The sequence below is a fragment of the Physeter macrocephalus genome, chromosome 4 (assembly GCF_002837175.3).
Source record: "Physeter macrocephalus isolate SW-GA chromosome 4, ASM283717v5, whole genome shotgun sequence".
In the NCBI taxonomy this organism is placed as follows: domain Eukaryota; kingdom Metazoa; phylum Chordata; class Mammalia; order Artiodactyla; family Physeteridae; genus Physeter; species Physeter macrocephalus.
Genome location: NC_041217.1, coordinates 51,868,153 through 51,886,475, shown reverse-complemented (window position 1 = coordinate 51,886,475; position 18,323 = coordinate 51,868,153). Strand labels below are relative to the sequence as shown.

At 42.8% G+C, this 18,323-nt stretch overlaps 1 protein-coding gene across 2 annotated transcripts in view; it reads right to left on the bottom strand.

Annotated features, from left to right (window-relative positions):
• CACNA1E (calcium voltage-gated channel subunit alpha1 E) overlaps window positions 1-18,323 on the bottom strand; it is a 303,184-nt gene that overhangs the window by 86,923 nt on the left and 197,938 nt on the right. For both annotated transcript variants that reach the window (XM_007105781.2, XM_007105782.2), the window contains exon 8: window positions 817-932. In XM_007105781.2, the coding sequence (XP_007105843.1) occupies window positions 817-932 (116 nt within the window). The remainder of the gene's footprint in view (window positions 1-816; window positions 933-18,323) is intronic.

Here is an 18,323-nt window from a genome sequence, read left to right as displayed (position 1 = left end):
TTCTGGAGGGCTCCTGGCCCCTCCCACATTAGAGCCTGGGCACTGGGGTTTTCCTCCCTCAGAGCTCCTTGTGGCTCACGCCCTCATCTCTTTTGAATCTCTCCTCACACAGGTCTACCCTGACCCTCTATTTAAGACTGCAACCTACCCTAAACCCCTAACCCTACCTTGATCTGTTTTCACTGTACTTATCACCTTATCAAAAGTTATTATTTTGTTCATCGCTGCCTTCCCCAGCTACAGGGTAATGAGTTCCACAAGAGTAGAGCTCTGGGGGAATTCTCCGGCAGTCCAGTGGTTAGGACTCAGCGCTTTCACTGCGGTGGGGGGCCCGGGTTCAATCCCCGGTTGGGGAACTAAGATCCTGAAAGCCGCGTGGCATGGTCGAAAAAAAAGAAAAAGTAGAGCTCTGGCTCATTGCTGTATCCTAAGTGCCTAGACCAGGACTTGGCACCGAGTAAGCTCTCAATAAATATTTGTGGGATGAACAGACTGTTATTATTAGTAGTAACAGTAGTAGTATAGAATGCCATCAGCCCAGACGCAGCTCTAGCATTGGCTTGTGTTACCTTTTACTCAGTTCACCTTGCTAAAATGCCTGCCTCGTGAAAGGCGTTTGGCTGAAGAACAGGGACAGACTCCAGAGGGAGAAAAAGGGACCAGTGGGGAATCCAAAAAGCCAACAAGTCACCTCGAGCTTCTCTCTGCTCTGGTCTAGGCTGCCCCTTTGAATGGAAGTATTGGAAGTGGGAACTGGGGCAGGTCCCTGATGTCTGGGCAGCCCATCACCAACTTCCTCCAGCCCCCAGGCCTTACCTGCTTTGTCTATCCAGGCGCGGTACCCATTCAGCTCACGCTCGATCTGCTGCTGGCGCCGCAGTTTCATGAAAGCTCTCCGGTTCTCCACTCTCTCTCTCTCTTTGGCAAATTCCCTGTGGACAAAGCAGATAAGATTCACTAGGTTTGGGCAGTGCCATGACTAAAAGAAAGGGTGAAACAAGCAGGGGAGAGAGCGTGTTTGAACAGGCACTGTGTATACCCCATTTCCTTTGTCCCAGGCTGCAACGGGGATCCCCTTAAAATGTTGCCCAGAAATGCACTTCGTTCAGCCTCCCGCAGGAAGCCTTCGCAGATCAGTCTCTTTCCAGTCAGCACTAATGCTCCCTGCTTGCTCTATTTTGAAAGGTATTGACTTAGTAATGTGACCAGCTAGCTTCCAGAATGCTATGTTATGTCTCTCCGGCTACAACGGAAGCCCTTCGCCCTCTGGGGGGCCCAGTTACCCTTTCTGCTCTTAATAACAACAGCGACTAATAATGTACATTGACTGATGATTACATGCCAGCCTATATGAAGTTTTTCATACCCATTAACTCATTTAATCCTCACAATCACCCTATGAAGTAAGCACTATTAAAATTCCTATTTGACAGATGGGGAAATCAAGGTTTAGGGGAGGGAAGTAACTTGCTGGGATCTGAACTCTACCCATAATGCCGTGCTTCCTCTGGTGGCCTGTACCCTGTGGTGCTCATACGGGCTGCCATGGAAGAGCACGACACTGAGGCCTGGAAGGGCTGAAATGCTGTTTGAAGAGGGCTGGTCGAGATTAAACAAGAAAGGTAAGGACACAGGAAGGGCACATGGCTCCAGTAGAAAGACAGTAGGAAGATGGGGTGGTGTGGAGGGGAAAATGAGACAGACGGAAAAAGCCAGCATGAGGGTCAGAGATAAGACAGAGCCCACTGACAGGCACAGGGGACCAGAGCCACTCTGTGGCACAAGATGATTAAAAAAAAACAAAACAAAAACGAAAGCTCCATGGGAAAAAGAAGACAGAAGAGGAATGAGGGCTCCCTGGCAGAGAGGAAGATGAGCAGAGTCAACAAGTGAGCAAATGGGGATCAAGAAATATTCATTTGCTAACAGGCCCCTCCAGATACCACCTCTGCACCAATGCCCGTCTCAGCACCAAACACCCTTCCAGCCAGAACACCCCTTGCTAGCGTAGTGCCTCCCAGCCACGGCTCACGCACTCTCCTACTGCCCTGGAAGCTGTTGCACTTATTCAAGGTGTTCCCCATCAATAAAGAGCAGCAGCCTGAAGATAAGAGAGTCTAGCGCCCACTGTGGGTCCTGCCACCTACTCCCTCAAGTCCAGGGAGGAGAAAATGAGCCAGGGGCTGAGGGACGTGCCCAGCCCCGGTGCAGGGAAAGGAGAGGTGCCAGTCTACCGTGAGGTAGAGGGATATACTGGTTTGGGTCTCATACGGCCCCTCCTTCCAAGACAGAGATGGATTCCTCGGGCATAGACACCTTAGAATGGTCACAGTCAGGCTAAGGGCATGGGGACAAGGCACACGGGCAGGGGAAGTTCTCCTGGGCTTGGTTTCAAGCTCAGTGGGTTCTCCTAAGGCTGCTGTGGGGGAAGGAAGAGTTGAGCAGGGCCAGCGAGAGTCAGGGTAACAGAACTTAAGCCCTGGGACACCTCCTTTTTTCATCTGCCCTTCTGGATTTCAGCAATTAGAAAGTAACAAAGAGCTAGCTTGGCTCATGGCGTCACCATCTACCAAAGTTCTTACCTCTGGTTCTTTGTCTTCTTTCTATCCTTCCTGTATGATTAATGCCATTGTTCTGTTGGTTCTATCTTCAGAATGGCACTTGGATCCACCCTCCCTCTTCATCCTTACTGCCTCTTGGTCCAGAACCTCATCCTTTCCTGCCTGGACAATTGCAATAGCACCTACTTGGTCTCTCAACCACCTGTCTCTCTTCCCTTCATTTCATCTATTTCAGTTATTCCAGTTATCTTTCTAAAACATGTACTGGATTTTACCACTTCCAAACTGAAAATAATAATCACGGTGAGTGACATTTATGGAGCACTTTCTAATTTCCAAGCCCCTTCATCCATTTTGTGCATTTAATCTTTAAAACCAAAATGAGAAGAAGGTAGAACATGTATTTTCAGACTCGATTTAAAAGATAAACAACTTGCTCAGGTTCAGGTAAGAGATGGAGCCAGGTTTGGAACCCAGGCCTGTCTGCTCTAAAAGCCCAGGCTCCCCACATATCTGCCGGCCCAGTGGAATATTTATATGCTGCTTTCTTTATCTTTTCATATGTATGTGTCTTCATTTCCCAACTATGCTCTAGGGAAATCCAAGAGGGTTTTGCAGGAGGCAGTGTTTTGAGCAAGACATTGAACAAGGAGAATTTAAGCAAGCTATGAGCAGGGGAACACAATAATCTTTTAGCATCTGCATTTGTACCAACATCTCCATTTTCCAGCTCAGAAAACTGAATCTTGGTAGTGGTATGAATTGGGAGGTTGGGATTGACATATATACATTAATATGTATAAAATAGATAACTAATAAGAACCTGCTATATAAAAAATAAATAAAATAAAATTCAAAAATTCAAAAAAAAAACAAAACCCAAAAACTGAATCTAAGGGGAGTTAAGTGGCCGGCCACTAAGAGGAACCACGACCCTCAGATCTTCTAAAGTCCCTCTTCTCTCTCCTCTAACCTCCCCTCCTCCACAGTCTCCTCCACCAGCTGCTAAACACCTAACGGACCCTTCAAAGGCCTTCACGGCTGGATCTGAACCTTTTATTCAAACTTCACCTCCCATCAATCCGATCTATCTCTTGCCTACTTGCAGCCCACCACGGCCATGCTCGAAACACAGCGCACTTCCCACAGTTCCTGAAAAAGCAGTGAGGGATCTCAAGGTTTAATCCACATTGCCCAGAATCCGTTCTTACCTTGCCTGAGTCTTTTAAAATCCTTCTTCAAGGTCAGGTTGAAATGTCACCTCTAATGTTTAGCTTTCCCCTCCCCCTCTCCCTTGCCCCCAGTCTTCTGGCCTCCTTTCTACCTTCCCTCTATCTCTTCACAGCTCATGTTACAGCCAGACCTCTACTGTGGTGAGTTGTACATGTGACTGTCTCTTTCCCTCTATGTGAGCTTTTTGAAAATATTTTGTCTTACTCAACTTTGCATCTTCCAGGACTAGACTAGGTCTGGCGTATAGTACTTATTCAATAGATTTTTTAATTAAAGATACCCAGGCTGACTTGAGGAGCACACTGATAGCTCTGACCTGATTCCCAAAGGCTTAAATGAAGGGGCGCAGCATCTCTTCACTGACCCAAATGGAGCCAGGTGAACTAGCGGGAATTTAGCAGTTGCCAGGTAACTCCTGGACACTGCCACCACTATTTTTCTTTGTTTGGCGCCACTAAAATCTCTGTAGCATTCATCTATGAAGTATGCAGTATGGCACCTCTATCTGACCCCCAGGATGACCGCGTGGCTCGATTTCCGGTGGGATAGCACAAGACACCACAGCCTAACCTCCCTGTATATTTGGAAGTTTCCTGGCTCCAGTCTCACCAGCTGGCTTCCCTGCTCTCCTCTGCCACTGCAGGCCCCCATTTCCTCCCACCCTCCCACCTGGCATCTTACAGGCCCAGAGGCCAACAAATCTGGCTTGGTGGCATGGACATATATACACTACCAAACATAAAATAGATAGCTAGTGGGAAGCAGCCACATAGCATAGGGAGATCAGCTCGGTGCTTTGTGACCACCTAGTGGGGTGGGATAGGGAGGGTGGGAAGGAGGGAGACACAAGAGGGAAGAGATATGGGAACATGTGTATATGTATAACTGATTCACTTTGTTTTAAAGCAGAAACTAACACACCATTGTAAAGCAATTATACTCCAATAAAGATCTTAAAAAAAAAAAAAAAAGAAGCCTCTTGGCTAAAAGAAATAAAGAGTATGCACCAACGGGGCTACTTCCTAAGCAGCTCCGGCATGTCAGTGGGGGGAAGAAGGGCTGTGTTTGGGGTTCTTCTGTACTATGTTTATCATTTGGCCTTCTGTGTTTTTTTTGTATTTTTTTCATCTTTGCTCTTATTTATTTATTTATATTTACAAAAATTGGATCATAGCATACTGTCTATAGCACGTGGCCTTCTGTGTTTTGTTTTGCTTTGTTTTGTTTTTCAACTGGGAGCCTAGGGCAGAAAGTCTGGCACCAGTGTCTTTCATGACACTTCTTAACCCCCTCTCTTGCCATCACAGTGTTTATGCCCATGGCTTCTCTCTGACTAATCTGAAGGTTCCATGAGGCCAAGTAGAGGCTGAATCATATCACATTCTATCAAGGACCAATGAAGTTTAATCCACAGCCTAGTATTATAGTAGATTCCATAGATTATAAATAAAATATTAAGCTTTTTAAGCCACATTTGTAAAATTTTTATTTTCTAAATCACTTCCATGTAAATGATTTCATTTAGATTTGCAAAAACCCTGGGAGATTCAGAAAGGTTACTTCCCCCAAATTATCAGGAGGCAGAGCCAGAATTCAAATGAATGCCTTTTGATTCCAGATTAAGTGCTGTTTCTACGAGGCCTGAGCTGTCTTCCATGTTATGTAGCAGTCAACATTTAAAATCCACAAGAGGGATTTATTTTTCAGCCAAAGGTTGAGGAAAGTAAGGACATAAAAACAGAGTTTTGGGTTTTTTCTAAAAGGACTATCTTTTTAATTGAGAGAGCAGCATAAAAATCCATTGTTCTGTGTTGGGTTAATAAGGACTTAGTATCAATGCTACTAATTTGTAGCATTAGTCAAGCTAGTGATGTGCTGCTTGATTTTGTGTCTATATCACAGTCACTATTTATTTATATACATATTGCATTCTGGAGAACACAGGGACAAACAGGATTCAGCTCTATTACCTGCCAAAAATAAGTGATTATTCTAACCTTAGATTCAACATGTCTGCCAGTCTTGTGAGTATATATGTAGCCAGACGGAAGAAAGGGAAATGTGTTCCTCCCACTGGTCCCTCTCTTCCCCGTGGACCGGAGTACTCTCTCCTCTTCACAGAGGATTATCCTGGGGTTATTCAGATGATGATGCTTTTGCAAAGATAAAACATATGGCCATTACCTTACTTAGCCATCTAGATGACCACTGCCTAACTTCTTAATGAAAGGTGCCTCAAGGAGTGGCCCTATGGATATCTCAATTTATCCAGTTTCCTTGGATCAAGCAACAGGAAGTTCAAAAGGAGAAAAATCTGGCTTACATTAGAAGAGTGCTCATGTCCCCTAAGAGCACTTGGCATTAGCCTGTGGCTCAAGGTAAGAGGATGGGTAGTCAGCTCCTTTTCATTTGCTCCATCCAGTGTTTCTACACCCCTAGATGTAACAGAACTCAAGCTGGGATGCATCTAGACACTCAGGAAAACAAAAATAAATCCCCATGTGATGTGGCATAAATACCATCAAGTCAATTCTCAGAGCTAGGTACCCAGGTAACCTTTGCTGCTAATAAACTGGGCAGTAAACCTCTCTGTCTCAGTTTCCTTTTCAGCCAGTGTTGCCATTAGAAAGACACGAAACCCCCCTACTCATAACCAGAGCAGGAATAAATCTGTTTTCGTCTGGAAGTCCTGAGTGGATTCTTGTAAGAGACTGTAAAATGATAAAAATTCAATGAAATGGCAACCTATGGAGTGAAAAGGCAGCCTATGGAAAGGAAGAAAATATTTGCAAATCATATATCTGATAAGGGGTTAATATCCAAAATATATAAAGAACTCACACAACTCAATAGCAAAAAAAAAAAAAAAAATACCATTATAAAATAGGCAGAGGAACTAAATAGACATTTTTTCAAAGAAGACATACAAATGAACAACAGGTACATGAAAAGGTGCTCAACATCACTAATCATCAGGGAAATGCAAATCAAAACCACAGTGAGATATCACTTTACATGTATGAGAAAAGCTGTTGTCAAAAAGACAAGAGATAACTGGCAGAATGTGGGGAAAAGGGAACCCTTTTGCACTGTTGGTGGGAATATAAACTGGTGCAGCCACTATGGAAAACAGTATGAAGGTTCCTCAGAAAATTAAAAATAGAATTACGATATGGTCTAGCAATCCCGCTTCTGGGTATATATTCAAAGGAATTGAAATTACTCTCTCAAAGACATTATACACCTCCAAGTTCACTGCAGCATTATTTACAATAGCCAAGACATGGAAACAACCTAAGTACCCATCAAGAGATGAACGGATAAAAAAATGTGGTGTGTGTGTATATGTGTGTATACACACATATACACACACACACACACACACAATGGAATATTATTTGGCCATAATAAAGATGGAAATCCTGTCATTTGGGACAATATGGATTAACCTTGAAGGCATTATGCTAAGTAAAATATGTCAGACAGAGAAAGCCAAGTACTGTAGGATCTCACTCATTTGTGGAATTTTAGAAAAACTGAACTCATAGAAACAACATTTTGGTGGTGGTCAGGGGTGGGGGAAATGGGTGAAGGTGGTCAATAGGTACATACTTCCAGTTATAAGTAAGTTCTGGAGATGTAACGCATAGCATAGTGACAGTAGTTAACAATATTGTGCTGTGTATTTTGAAGTTGCTGAGAGAGAAGATCTTCAAAGTTCTCATCACAAGAAAAAAAATGTAACTATGTGAGGTGACGGATGTTAACCTACTGTGGTGATCATTTCACAATATATACAAATATTGAACTAATACAACTTAAACTAATACAATGTTATCTGTTAATTATATCTCAATAAAACTGGGGGGAAAATCCATTGCATTTCTTTCAAATATTTCTTACCCAATTCTGCTATCCATAATTTTTGGCTGTCTTTTTTTCTTTCCTGGGAGGAGAAATGGCAGTTCCCCTCAAAACACAGCTGTCACATAGATGGAAGGATGATGACGTGGAGATGAGCACAGCTGAGCCTCTATTCTGGTTGTCTCATGTGTATGCAAGGTTTGGGATTTTAAACTTCAGTTACCGGAACGAAGAAGGAGGCTGATCTATCTCCCCACACTGCACGGTTACGTACAATTTTCTTCTTACATCTGACTTAGTGAATTTACATTTGTGACTGCTTTTGTTTTTTAGCAGTTTACATGAGAGGCATAATTTGTACAAAATGAACTATTCATACATAGCCAGTTCCATATTATTCACAATTAGATAACGTGGAAGAATGATGTAGATAATCTCAGACAAGGTACAACATCCATGTGTGTTTATCATGTTTGACTGGGGGGTGGGTGGTGGGGAGGAGGTAGAGTTGTCTTTCAAGTCATATTTAGGTTAATATTAAAATTAATTTATAGTTTATGAACTTCTGAACCTATAAAGGAGCCATAGGTAATCCACAAAGCGGCTCATCTGTATATTGATAAATTAAAGTGATTGGTTTGGGTCCATAGGGTGATGGGAGGGGCTTTGAACACTCACGTTGCTAGAATTTATTACGAGATGACTAACTGTTGCGGATTAGGAGTGAGGTTCGCTGAAGCCTTTGCTCTAATTGGAAATTCCTGCCCATGTTATGTCACCTCCGGATCACAGCGCACCTGAACAGGTATCTCTATATTTACCTAGTGGCGAAGATGTTCCGGTAGGTCTGCTGTGACAAGAAATGGGAATAAAGACACAGACCTACTAGAGAATGGACTTGAGGATACGGGGAGGGGGAAGGGTAAGCTGTGACAAAGTGAGAGAGTGGCATGGACATATATACTCTACCAAACGTAAAACCTTAAAAAAATATATATTATTGTAATCTCAACATAGGAACTGAATGATGTAATCATTGAATTTAAGTAAGAGATATGGGAACATGTGTACATGTATAACTGATTCACTTTGTTATAAAGCAGAAACTAACACACCATTGTAAAGCAATGATACTCCAATAAAGATGTCAAAAACAAAAAAAAAGAAAAAAAAAAAAGAAACACTCTGTCGGAGGATTAGATGGCTCCCAGTTTTGGCTTCTAGCTCCAGACCCCTCCTCCTGGTTCGGTCCACATAGGGAGCTTTGTTTAGGGATGCGGAGGCCCTCGCTGTTGTCATGGCAACCAAAAAGGAAGACAAAGCCCACCAGGAGGGGCTGGCCCCTGTGACTCAAAGACCTGTTTACCCACACTCCTGTACGCACCTGTACACTTCATCACACACACACTGGCACAAACGCACACATGCTCACACTGGCACGCAGAAGCATATGTGGACAGACTGCCAAGCTCACAAATGGCCACGTGGCCATATTTCTATTAATCTTCAAAGCCATATTTCCAAAGTGCTTCACTGCCCCAGTGGAACCTTGCCAGTCTTCCTGTAACATGGTTGCTTTAGGAAAGAGGAATTTGGGTTAGACATCAAAAAAAACAACCCCTTTGACCCTAACTGTTCTAAAACTAACAAAGAAATTGGGGGAGGTCAGATAGGCAATTGTGTGTTGGCAGTGTTTCCATTTCGATTTCATTGGAGAATGGCATGGGTGTGGTGGGGTGGAAGGGGGTTGTAAAACAGTCTTTCAGTGTACTTAGGAGCCTGGGGAACATTTTCTCCCATTTTTCAGAGGAGCAAACACAGCCCAGAGAAGGTAAATACCTTACTGAAGGTCACACAGTTCAGCTGTATTACAGTTATTTACACCTTATCCCTTGATTTGTTCCAGAAAGGATTTAAGGAGACTTAGGTTGTCAATAAATAAAGGCCAAAACAGCACCCGGTCCTCTAAATGCCATCCAGTGTTGACTCTAATAAGCAGAATGGATGGGCATAGAGGAGGGTGAGGGATGCATTAACGCAGGCCCTGCTTCATACCGTGTCGCTTCTCCTTAGAGATCAGGGGCTCCAATGAGCAGAAGTCCTTCCCTAAAGCAGTGAAGGCAAATAAATGGCCTTACACAGAGGACTACTGCCCACCCTCACTCCTCCACGCTATACCCACAGCAATGAAAGAAAGGTCACGAGTCTCACAGGCCAGAATATCAGGTGGGAAGGACCTCACAGACCACTTCCCCAAGTGTCGCCTTTTACATGCGAGGAAACTAAGGCACAGAGGGGTCAGAGGGCTTGCTGGCCCGAGGCTGACCTGGAGCACCACTTCAATCCCCAGGTTCCAAAGCCAGTGCCATTCCACATCTTCGTGATATTTCAGTCATGAGACCTCAAAGAGGCAGATTCTTTTAGGATCTTGGGAAATTTGCTCGGTCTTTTTTTTTTCTTCCTTGTTCTTGTTGACACTGAGATCTTGTTTATTTATTTGTTTGAGCAGATGCAGGGGAAGGCCTGGCAACTAACATAAAGGAAATAATGAAGGAACTATGTTTCCTGTTTTGCCTTTTAACCTTGAAGTTGGTATAATCCAGAATGTTATAGCATAATGATTAAAAGTTCTGAAATGTGACCGAACTGGGTTTAAATCACGGCTCTGTCAGGGACCTGGGGCAAGTTCTTAACCTCTCTGAGTCTCAGTTTCCTCGTTTGTAAAGTAGGAATAAACACTGTACCTCTCTCAAAGCGTTGTGAGGATCAAATTAAATAATAGATGGAAAGTGCAAAGTATAGTATCCAGCACAGAATAGGTATTCCAACTGTCTATTTTAAGTACTGCTGACATTCCTAAGAATGTATCATAATACACACAAACTACTATCAAGGTCCTTATCTATCTATCTATCTATCTATCTATCTATCTATCTATCTATCTATCTATGTATCTACTTATTCTGCTTCCAAAATATAATTTATTGAGTGCATACTATATGGTTGGCATTGCTTTAGCATATGGGGATACAGCAGCAAACATAAAAGTAATAATCCTTGGCCTCATAGAGCTTACATTCCAGTAGAGGAGACAGACAATAATAACAAAGATAAGGACAAATATAAAGCATGTTATATACTGATAAGTGCTGAGGGGAGAACAAAGCATGAAGAGGAATAGTAAGTAAGGGGGTAGGGTCTGGGGTTTGGGGTAGAGTGGCTGGGAAAGGCTTCGCTGACAAGATTTGAGAAATGACAGAAGTGTGACAGAGTGAGCCATGGCGATTTCTGAGGAAGAGCATTCCAGAAGAGGCAACAGCCAGGGCAAAGCTGTGGGGCAGGAACAACCGGAAGGAGCTTCTGAAGAACTGAAAGGAGCCAGTGTGGCCGCGCTGGATGGAATAAATAGAAAATGAATGAGATGAAAGTCAGAGTGCGTAACAGGCCACATGGAGGTGGGAGGCTAGACCAGGTAGACCATGGATAATAACCTGACTTTCACTTGGTGTGATCTGGAAACCATGGGGTGGGGGGCTCGGTTTGCAGCAGAGAACTCATGTGACCTGATTAAAGTTTTCAAAGAATGTCTCTGATTGCCCTGTTGAGAACAGACTGATGAGGGCTAAAGGTAGAAGCAAGGAGACCTCCCAGGTTATTTCCAAATCATGACTGCCTTGGCCAGAGTGGGGACACTGAGAAATAGTGGGATTCTGGGTATATTGTGAGGTAGAGCTAGGAAGACTTGCTGACACATTGAATGTGGAATATAAGAGAGACATGAGTCAAAGATGACCCTCAAGGTTTTTTAGCTTGAGCAACTAGAAGGATGGAGTTCAAATAACTGAGATGGAGAAGAGCAGTTTCTGGGGGGCAGACCAGGAGTTCAGCTGTGTATCAAGTCCGCTGGATATCCTGACACATTTATATGAAAGCTCATTGGGCCCAACAGCACCAATTCTCTGTTATCCACACGAGATCAGCCAGCTGCTTCAAAAATCATCTGCTGTGACTGAAAGAGCCATCCTAGACTCCTTCCACACCCTGCTTTCTCCTCCACTGCCCGCAGCTGCTAGAAAGATGTTAACTGATTTTTCAGCAAGATATAATCAAGAAATTGTTTTAGGGCTTCCCTGGTGGCACAGTGGTTGAGAGTCGGCCTGCCAATGCAGGGGACGCGGGTTTGTGCCCCAGTCCAGGAAGATACCCACATGCCGCGGAGCGCCTGGGCCCGTGAGCTGTGGCCGCTGAGCCTGCGCGTCCGGAGCCTGTGCTCCGCAACGGGAGAGGCCACAACAGTGAGAGGCCCGCTTACCGCAAAAAAAAAAAAAAAAAAAAAAAAAAGAAATTGTTTTAGCTATTGCTGCAAATACAATTCAAAACAAAACCCTGCAAACATTCTTAAATGCTGCGCTATTTCACTCCAACTAGCTTTATCATTTCCTTCTATCATCAGAGATGACCATGGAGTAGCAGGTACTAAGAACACAGTGAAAAGTTTTGAGTTCTCACAAGCTTGTCCTTACAACTTTTCAGGAAGGAAACTAAGGGACCCTCACACTTTTATCCCCATTTTTCCAACTGGAAAAATAAAGCCCTGAAGGATCAACTGACTCTTTTTTTTTTTTAATGAAAAACAGTTTAACGTATATATTGTGCCTCAGTTTCATCTAAAGAAATAGTAAGAAAATGCAAAAATTCTTTCCAAAGTCTACTTTTCAAAATATACAAGCATGTCAAAATAACCATCTTTACTGTGTATCTAATATAATCAATGACCACTACCTTTCTTTGTAAAAATGAAACCCCCTAGATTAAAAATTGTTGTAATAATAGAAACACATTTTTAACACATATTCAATGTGTTCTATGCCACAGGCATTGTTCTAACTGCTTTACTTCTATTATTTCATTCATCTTCACGACACTTTTAGGTATATACTATTCCTATCTTCGTTTCCAGATGTGAACATAGAAATATTGCCAGAATTTATGTTGAGGAATGTGTTCATTCTTCTTTAAAACCTGGGATACAGGCTAAATCAGTTCAACGTGACTCTTGGAGAGGCACAGGGTTACAAGGCAGAATTCTGATCTCCCCAGGCTGTACCCTCTCACTTTAGCACATAGACACCATGGAGGCAGAAACTCAGGGGCACACATGTCGCTTTCTCCCTCTCTGTGGGAGAGGGAGAAAGAAACACACACATATAACAGTGTGTGTTTCAGTCACAATATTTCAGTGAGTCCAAAGCCCTGCGGTGCAGGAAGAATAAGCCGCAAGGGGAAGTAAGAGCGTTTCATATTCTTCCTTCTCCCCCATTTCCACCCCCCTACAGCACTCTAATTACAGTATGAAAGAGGCATCTTGACAGAGAACAAATGGCTGTGTTCTTTTCAGAGACACTTTCTGCATTTCTCTGAGAAGCTGCCGCAATCAGTACCCTCCCTGAAAGGTTCTGAGGCGCGTGAGGAGTGGGTGAGGCTGGGTTCAAGGGAGTGGCTGAGAGTTTATTACCAAGTTCAGCCATTATACACTGAACACTGTGTGGGCACTTTGAATTTCCCAGAATCCTTTGCTCCACCTCCCCAGATCATTTAAACATTAAAGATGCCTCTCAGGAAGGTCAAATCTTCTTGCTTCAGCATCAAAGGAGTCTTCTCTGTTAAAATAAGCCATTTCTTCTGCTTTGGGATGGACAAGCAGAACCAAAGAGAAGGCCCAGAGCTGACAGAACAGCAATGGTGAAGGGTGAGGAGAGGAGCAGACATCTGAAGGAAAAGTTGGAGACTTGCTGTAGGCTAACACACCAAACGTGAGCTCGCCACACAGAGAGGCTGACCAGGCCTCCCCACTCACTGCCCTTTTAGATGTTCCATGAGGGGCTAGACAGGAGTTTTCATTCACACATCCATCCATTCACATCCTCAGGGTATATCAGAAAGTTCCTCAAACTTAGTTCCATTTCTCAGACGGAAAATCAGGGCTTAGAACAGCAGCTATACTTGCCCGAGTCTCACAGTCTATATAAAAAAAAAGCTGTACCTCAATCATTTCTGTTCATTGTAATTGCCCACTTGTTGGTGACCCTATTATGTTATAAACTCTCTGAGGGCAGGGACTGTGTCAGACTGTTCTCATTCGGTGTTACACCCATGGTGCCAGCACAGATGGGCTGCTCAACAAACGTTTACTAAATGAACTAAGGGCACCACACAGTAGGGGCAACCCTTGGACACAGAGCAGGTTCGGATTTTGGAACAAGAGGCAAGACTGGGTCCAGTGGAGTGAGTGGGGCCTGTGCCGTGTCTCAGTCCCCGGGTCCTGGATGTGCAGGGTCAACAAGGGGTGAGGGGCACGTGTGGGTGTGTGACTCTAGCTTATTCTTTCAGGAGAAAGAAACTTCTTCTCTTAGGCTTCTCTGCTTTGCTTCTTCTCCATCTCCTTCCTTCTCCTTGACACATGGGAATGCCTCAGCATCCAGGCCTAGGTCTTCTCCTCTAGCCATTCTCCCTCCAGACGATCCTGTACAGGCCCACGGAATCAACCTCATCTCTATATTATCAAAACTATAGCTCCAGCCCCAACTCACCAATGAGCTCCAAACACGTTTATGCAACTGTCTACTTGTGATCGGCAACTGGGATGTCAAACAGGCATCCCAAACTTAACATGGCCAAAATCAAATGTTTGATTTCTCCCCCAAATCCCTCCTCCTCTAGACTGTCCCACCTCAGAAAAGAATATCGGCCAAGCTAGGAGTCACTTTCAGTTCTTCCCTTCTTCTCATTGCAACCCCAATCCAATCCGATTCCTAGCCATCCAACTGCCTCTCTCCAACTCCACTGCTGTCCCCTGAGTCCAAGCTACTCTGCTCTCTTGCCTGGATGCTTCCTACCTTTGGTGGCCTAAAGTAACCTCTCTAACTCACTTCTTGTTTCTACCCTTGCCCCAATCCCCCTATTTCCCTCATAGAAGAAAAATAAGGAGTGACTTTAAAAATAAGTCACGTTACCCTCCTGCTTAAGACTCTCCCCTGGCATCCCACAGTTGTCTACGAGACCCTGCATGAGTCTGACTCTTGTCTGTCTCCTTGACTTCAGGGAACCTTCCCTGATCACAGAACCAAAATTAGTAATCCCACGACCTGTCACACACTATTACAACTACCTGTTTGATTTTATTAATAACATTTGTTGCTAAAAGATTACCTTGTTCAACTATTTGGTTTTTTGTCTTCCCATAAGAATGTCTTATGGGGAAAAAGGGGGTCTCTTCTGCCATGTTCACCATTATATCCTCAGTGCTCAGAACAGTGCCTGGTACTTAGAAGGAACTCAACAGATACTTGTTGAATGAATGAATAAAGGTATCAGAACATGCAGAATTATACATTCTTTTCTCTGGAGGTAAGTTACCATTATGAGTTATGACCATTGCATATCCTATCTACTGGTAGTGTGATCAATTCCTCAGCCTCCAAGAATTAACTCTCAACCAAATCTAAAACTAAAATCTGCACCTTTTCTTAGAACATGAACTTTCAAAACCACTCCAAAGCTGTAAAGCATCAATCATGGCAGGAAATTCTTTAGTGTATTCTACTTAAATATTTTCTACTGCAATTGAGACCTTATCCTTCTGCAGTCTCACTTAAGTTGATGGTTATCATCTTTTATTCAGAAATCTTTCTCAAGTTGAGGATATTTAATAAATCACCATCTTCTTTAGCTTGTCTTACAGTTAAGCGGGGTTCTTTGTGAAAATGTAATTAATTATTACCCCATTGAAAATTTCAGTGTCTCTTAGAGACAAATGCTACAAAAGCAGGGGATGTACAAGCGAAGATGTTCTCCTGAAAGGCTGGCATGTGGTGGACATTACTGTTTAGGACTATGTAGGCTATGCACTCTCCAACGAGGACTCTGTAATAATACGTACACAACCAAAGAAACAAGATGTTCTGAGAGATAATTAAACATGCAATATAGTTTAAAAGAACTGTATTTAGACTCAGTACACCTAGCTTTGAATCATAGTGCATGGGAAAGTCATTCAAGCTCTCTGAGGCTTGATTTCCTAATGAATGGCACTGATAAAAACAACCTCACTGAGCTGTTGTGTCAATGGGCTCAAAAGAGCAAAGGTACCCATCATGGTGTGGAGCATGGTACATCTTAAATATACACAAGCTGAATTTGAATCTGAAGCTCCAAAGTAGCTAGTTCACTTAAAGTATAAAGCACTGTGAGTGGATGACTCTCGCTGTTGATATTTTATCACCTTGGGATATTAACTCAAAACAGGTATTTGGGTCAAGGATAATATAAATCAACACCAGAAAGGAAGGAATACCAGTGAACTCCAGAGAGGAGAAAAGTACGTCTTTTGACAAAGTCTATGTTACCAAACATTAGTAAACTATTTGGCTACTTCTCACTTCTAACTGCTCACCTCATAGATTTCTGGATAACTCTGCCACCTTCAGAAGAAACCATTCCTGCATAGGACTTTTATTTTATTTTATTTTTTTGTGGTACGCGGGCCTCTCACTGTTGTGGCCTCTCCCGTTGCGGAGCACAGGCTCCGGACGCGCAGGCTCAGCGGCCACGGCTCACGGGCCCAGGCGCTCCGCGGCATGTGGGATCTTCCCGGACCGGGGCACGAACCCGTGTCCCCTGCAACGGCAGGCGGACTCTCAACCACTGTGCCACCAGGGAAGCCCGCATAGGACTTTTTGATGAGAATTTCCTTTGGAGAAGACGTTCCAGAGTTTGGAACAATCAGGGTCAGGTGTGCAAATGAATGCATTAGTCGGGGGTGGGGTGGGGGCTGCCAGCTTGGATCATAACCCCTCACCCTAGTATAGACTTCTAACAACTTCCAAGCCCTTCCCTTACCAAAGTTTATCCTAATATATACATAGCCATCATAGATCTGCTCCTCACAGAGCAGTGGTACTCAAAGTGTGGTCCATGGACCAATGCCCATCTGCACATTGTTACTAATTCATGATAAAATAAATTCAGAAATTAAAAGTGCTTAGTAACTTCTATAACAATTTGATAGATATTTTATGTCAATCGAATTTAAGAATAAAATTTAGGGCTTATATTTATGTCTCTGTGTATTTTTATTTATTATGGTAATCCATTTTTGTTACAACTGCATTTCACAAAAGTATCAATACACACTAGACTGGGAATGTTAAAAAGTGATTTTTCACTACAGATAGTTGTAGAAGCACTGTCTGGAGGAAAACCAATTTTTTTTGCAGCTAGGAGATGTGGTATTGAGATCATCATACTAATTACCATTTATTTTGGGTTTATGATATAACAGAAACTCTGCTAAATGTTTTATAAGCACTATATCATTTAATTTTCATAAAAACACAAAATACACGCTATCATCTCACTTTTAGAAAGAGGCCAAAGGATATTAAAAAACCTGTTTGAAGTCATAAAATGAAGCAGTGACGGCACCAATATTCTTTTGACCACAAATAGCTCTAGAGAGGCAGATGAGAAGCCAGGAGGCTAGTGCCACTTGATGCCCTTATGATTATATTGGTAGCATTTAGTCACATCTTTTCAGTGTATCTTTCTCTTCTTTCTTTTTTTTGCACCCTCCTCCTCTGCTTTTTGTTTTTCTTCTTTTTCATTCTTTTCTTTTCTGTTTTCCCTTCTGTCTCTCATGCCTGAGGATGGACTCAGCCAAAAGGATACAGCCTAAGGTCACAAAAGCCTCTGAACTCCACTAAAGGATGTCCCTGCCCTACCCTGCTCTGTGTGGTTGAGCGGTTGAAGCCATAAGGAGGCATGAAATTCACATTCTCATCCTGTGCAGAAAGTATTATCAAATGGTAGTTAAGAGAAACGAATTCTCATTGAAAGCACCAATATTCAATAGCATAAATCATAGCCACATCCTTTTGTAAGTTAAACCTGCTCTGCTAATAAAGACTAATCATTTTTTCACATATCTTGCGTCCAAATATTACAATGAATTCTAAGTTTAAGTTAAAATATTACTTATTTTCAAATCTTCATTCTTACCAGAAAATACACCTTATTTGAAAACACTATCTGTGAATACATGTGGCTACACAGTCATGAAAAGGTACATGCACACAATGGGTCTATACATAACACGTGTATAGCCAGAGCCCCACTTATAGGAAGGCTCACACCTCAAAACATATACCATGCCGACATTACTTCCAGAGGTTAACCTACTGCTTTGCAGTCATGTGTCCTACCTGGGGAAGCAGTAAGTACAGGCTTTATGTCTGAAGGGGTAACTAGATAGGTTTTGACTAAACAATTTTGCTTAAGTGTGAAGTAAGGTAGTCACATCAATGCTAGAACTGTATTTCCACCTCATGCTGCTCAGGAAACTGTTGTATCTCACAGGTAATCTGAAAAGTAAAAACACTGACTTCTACTTCTGGCAGACTCATGCACTAATGTTCTGAAATACATTTTACACAAAATATCCGGATGCTGGATAAATTACAACACGCATGCTAATTAATACATTCTTAAGCTTACAGGAAAGTAATAGAAATCTCTAAGGTTAAAAAGATAAAAACGATACATATTATGCAAGTATTGTCCCCGGTCTCATCTTTTGTCAGATTTGTTCCTAGATGTTTGATTTTTTTT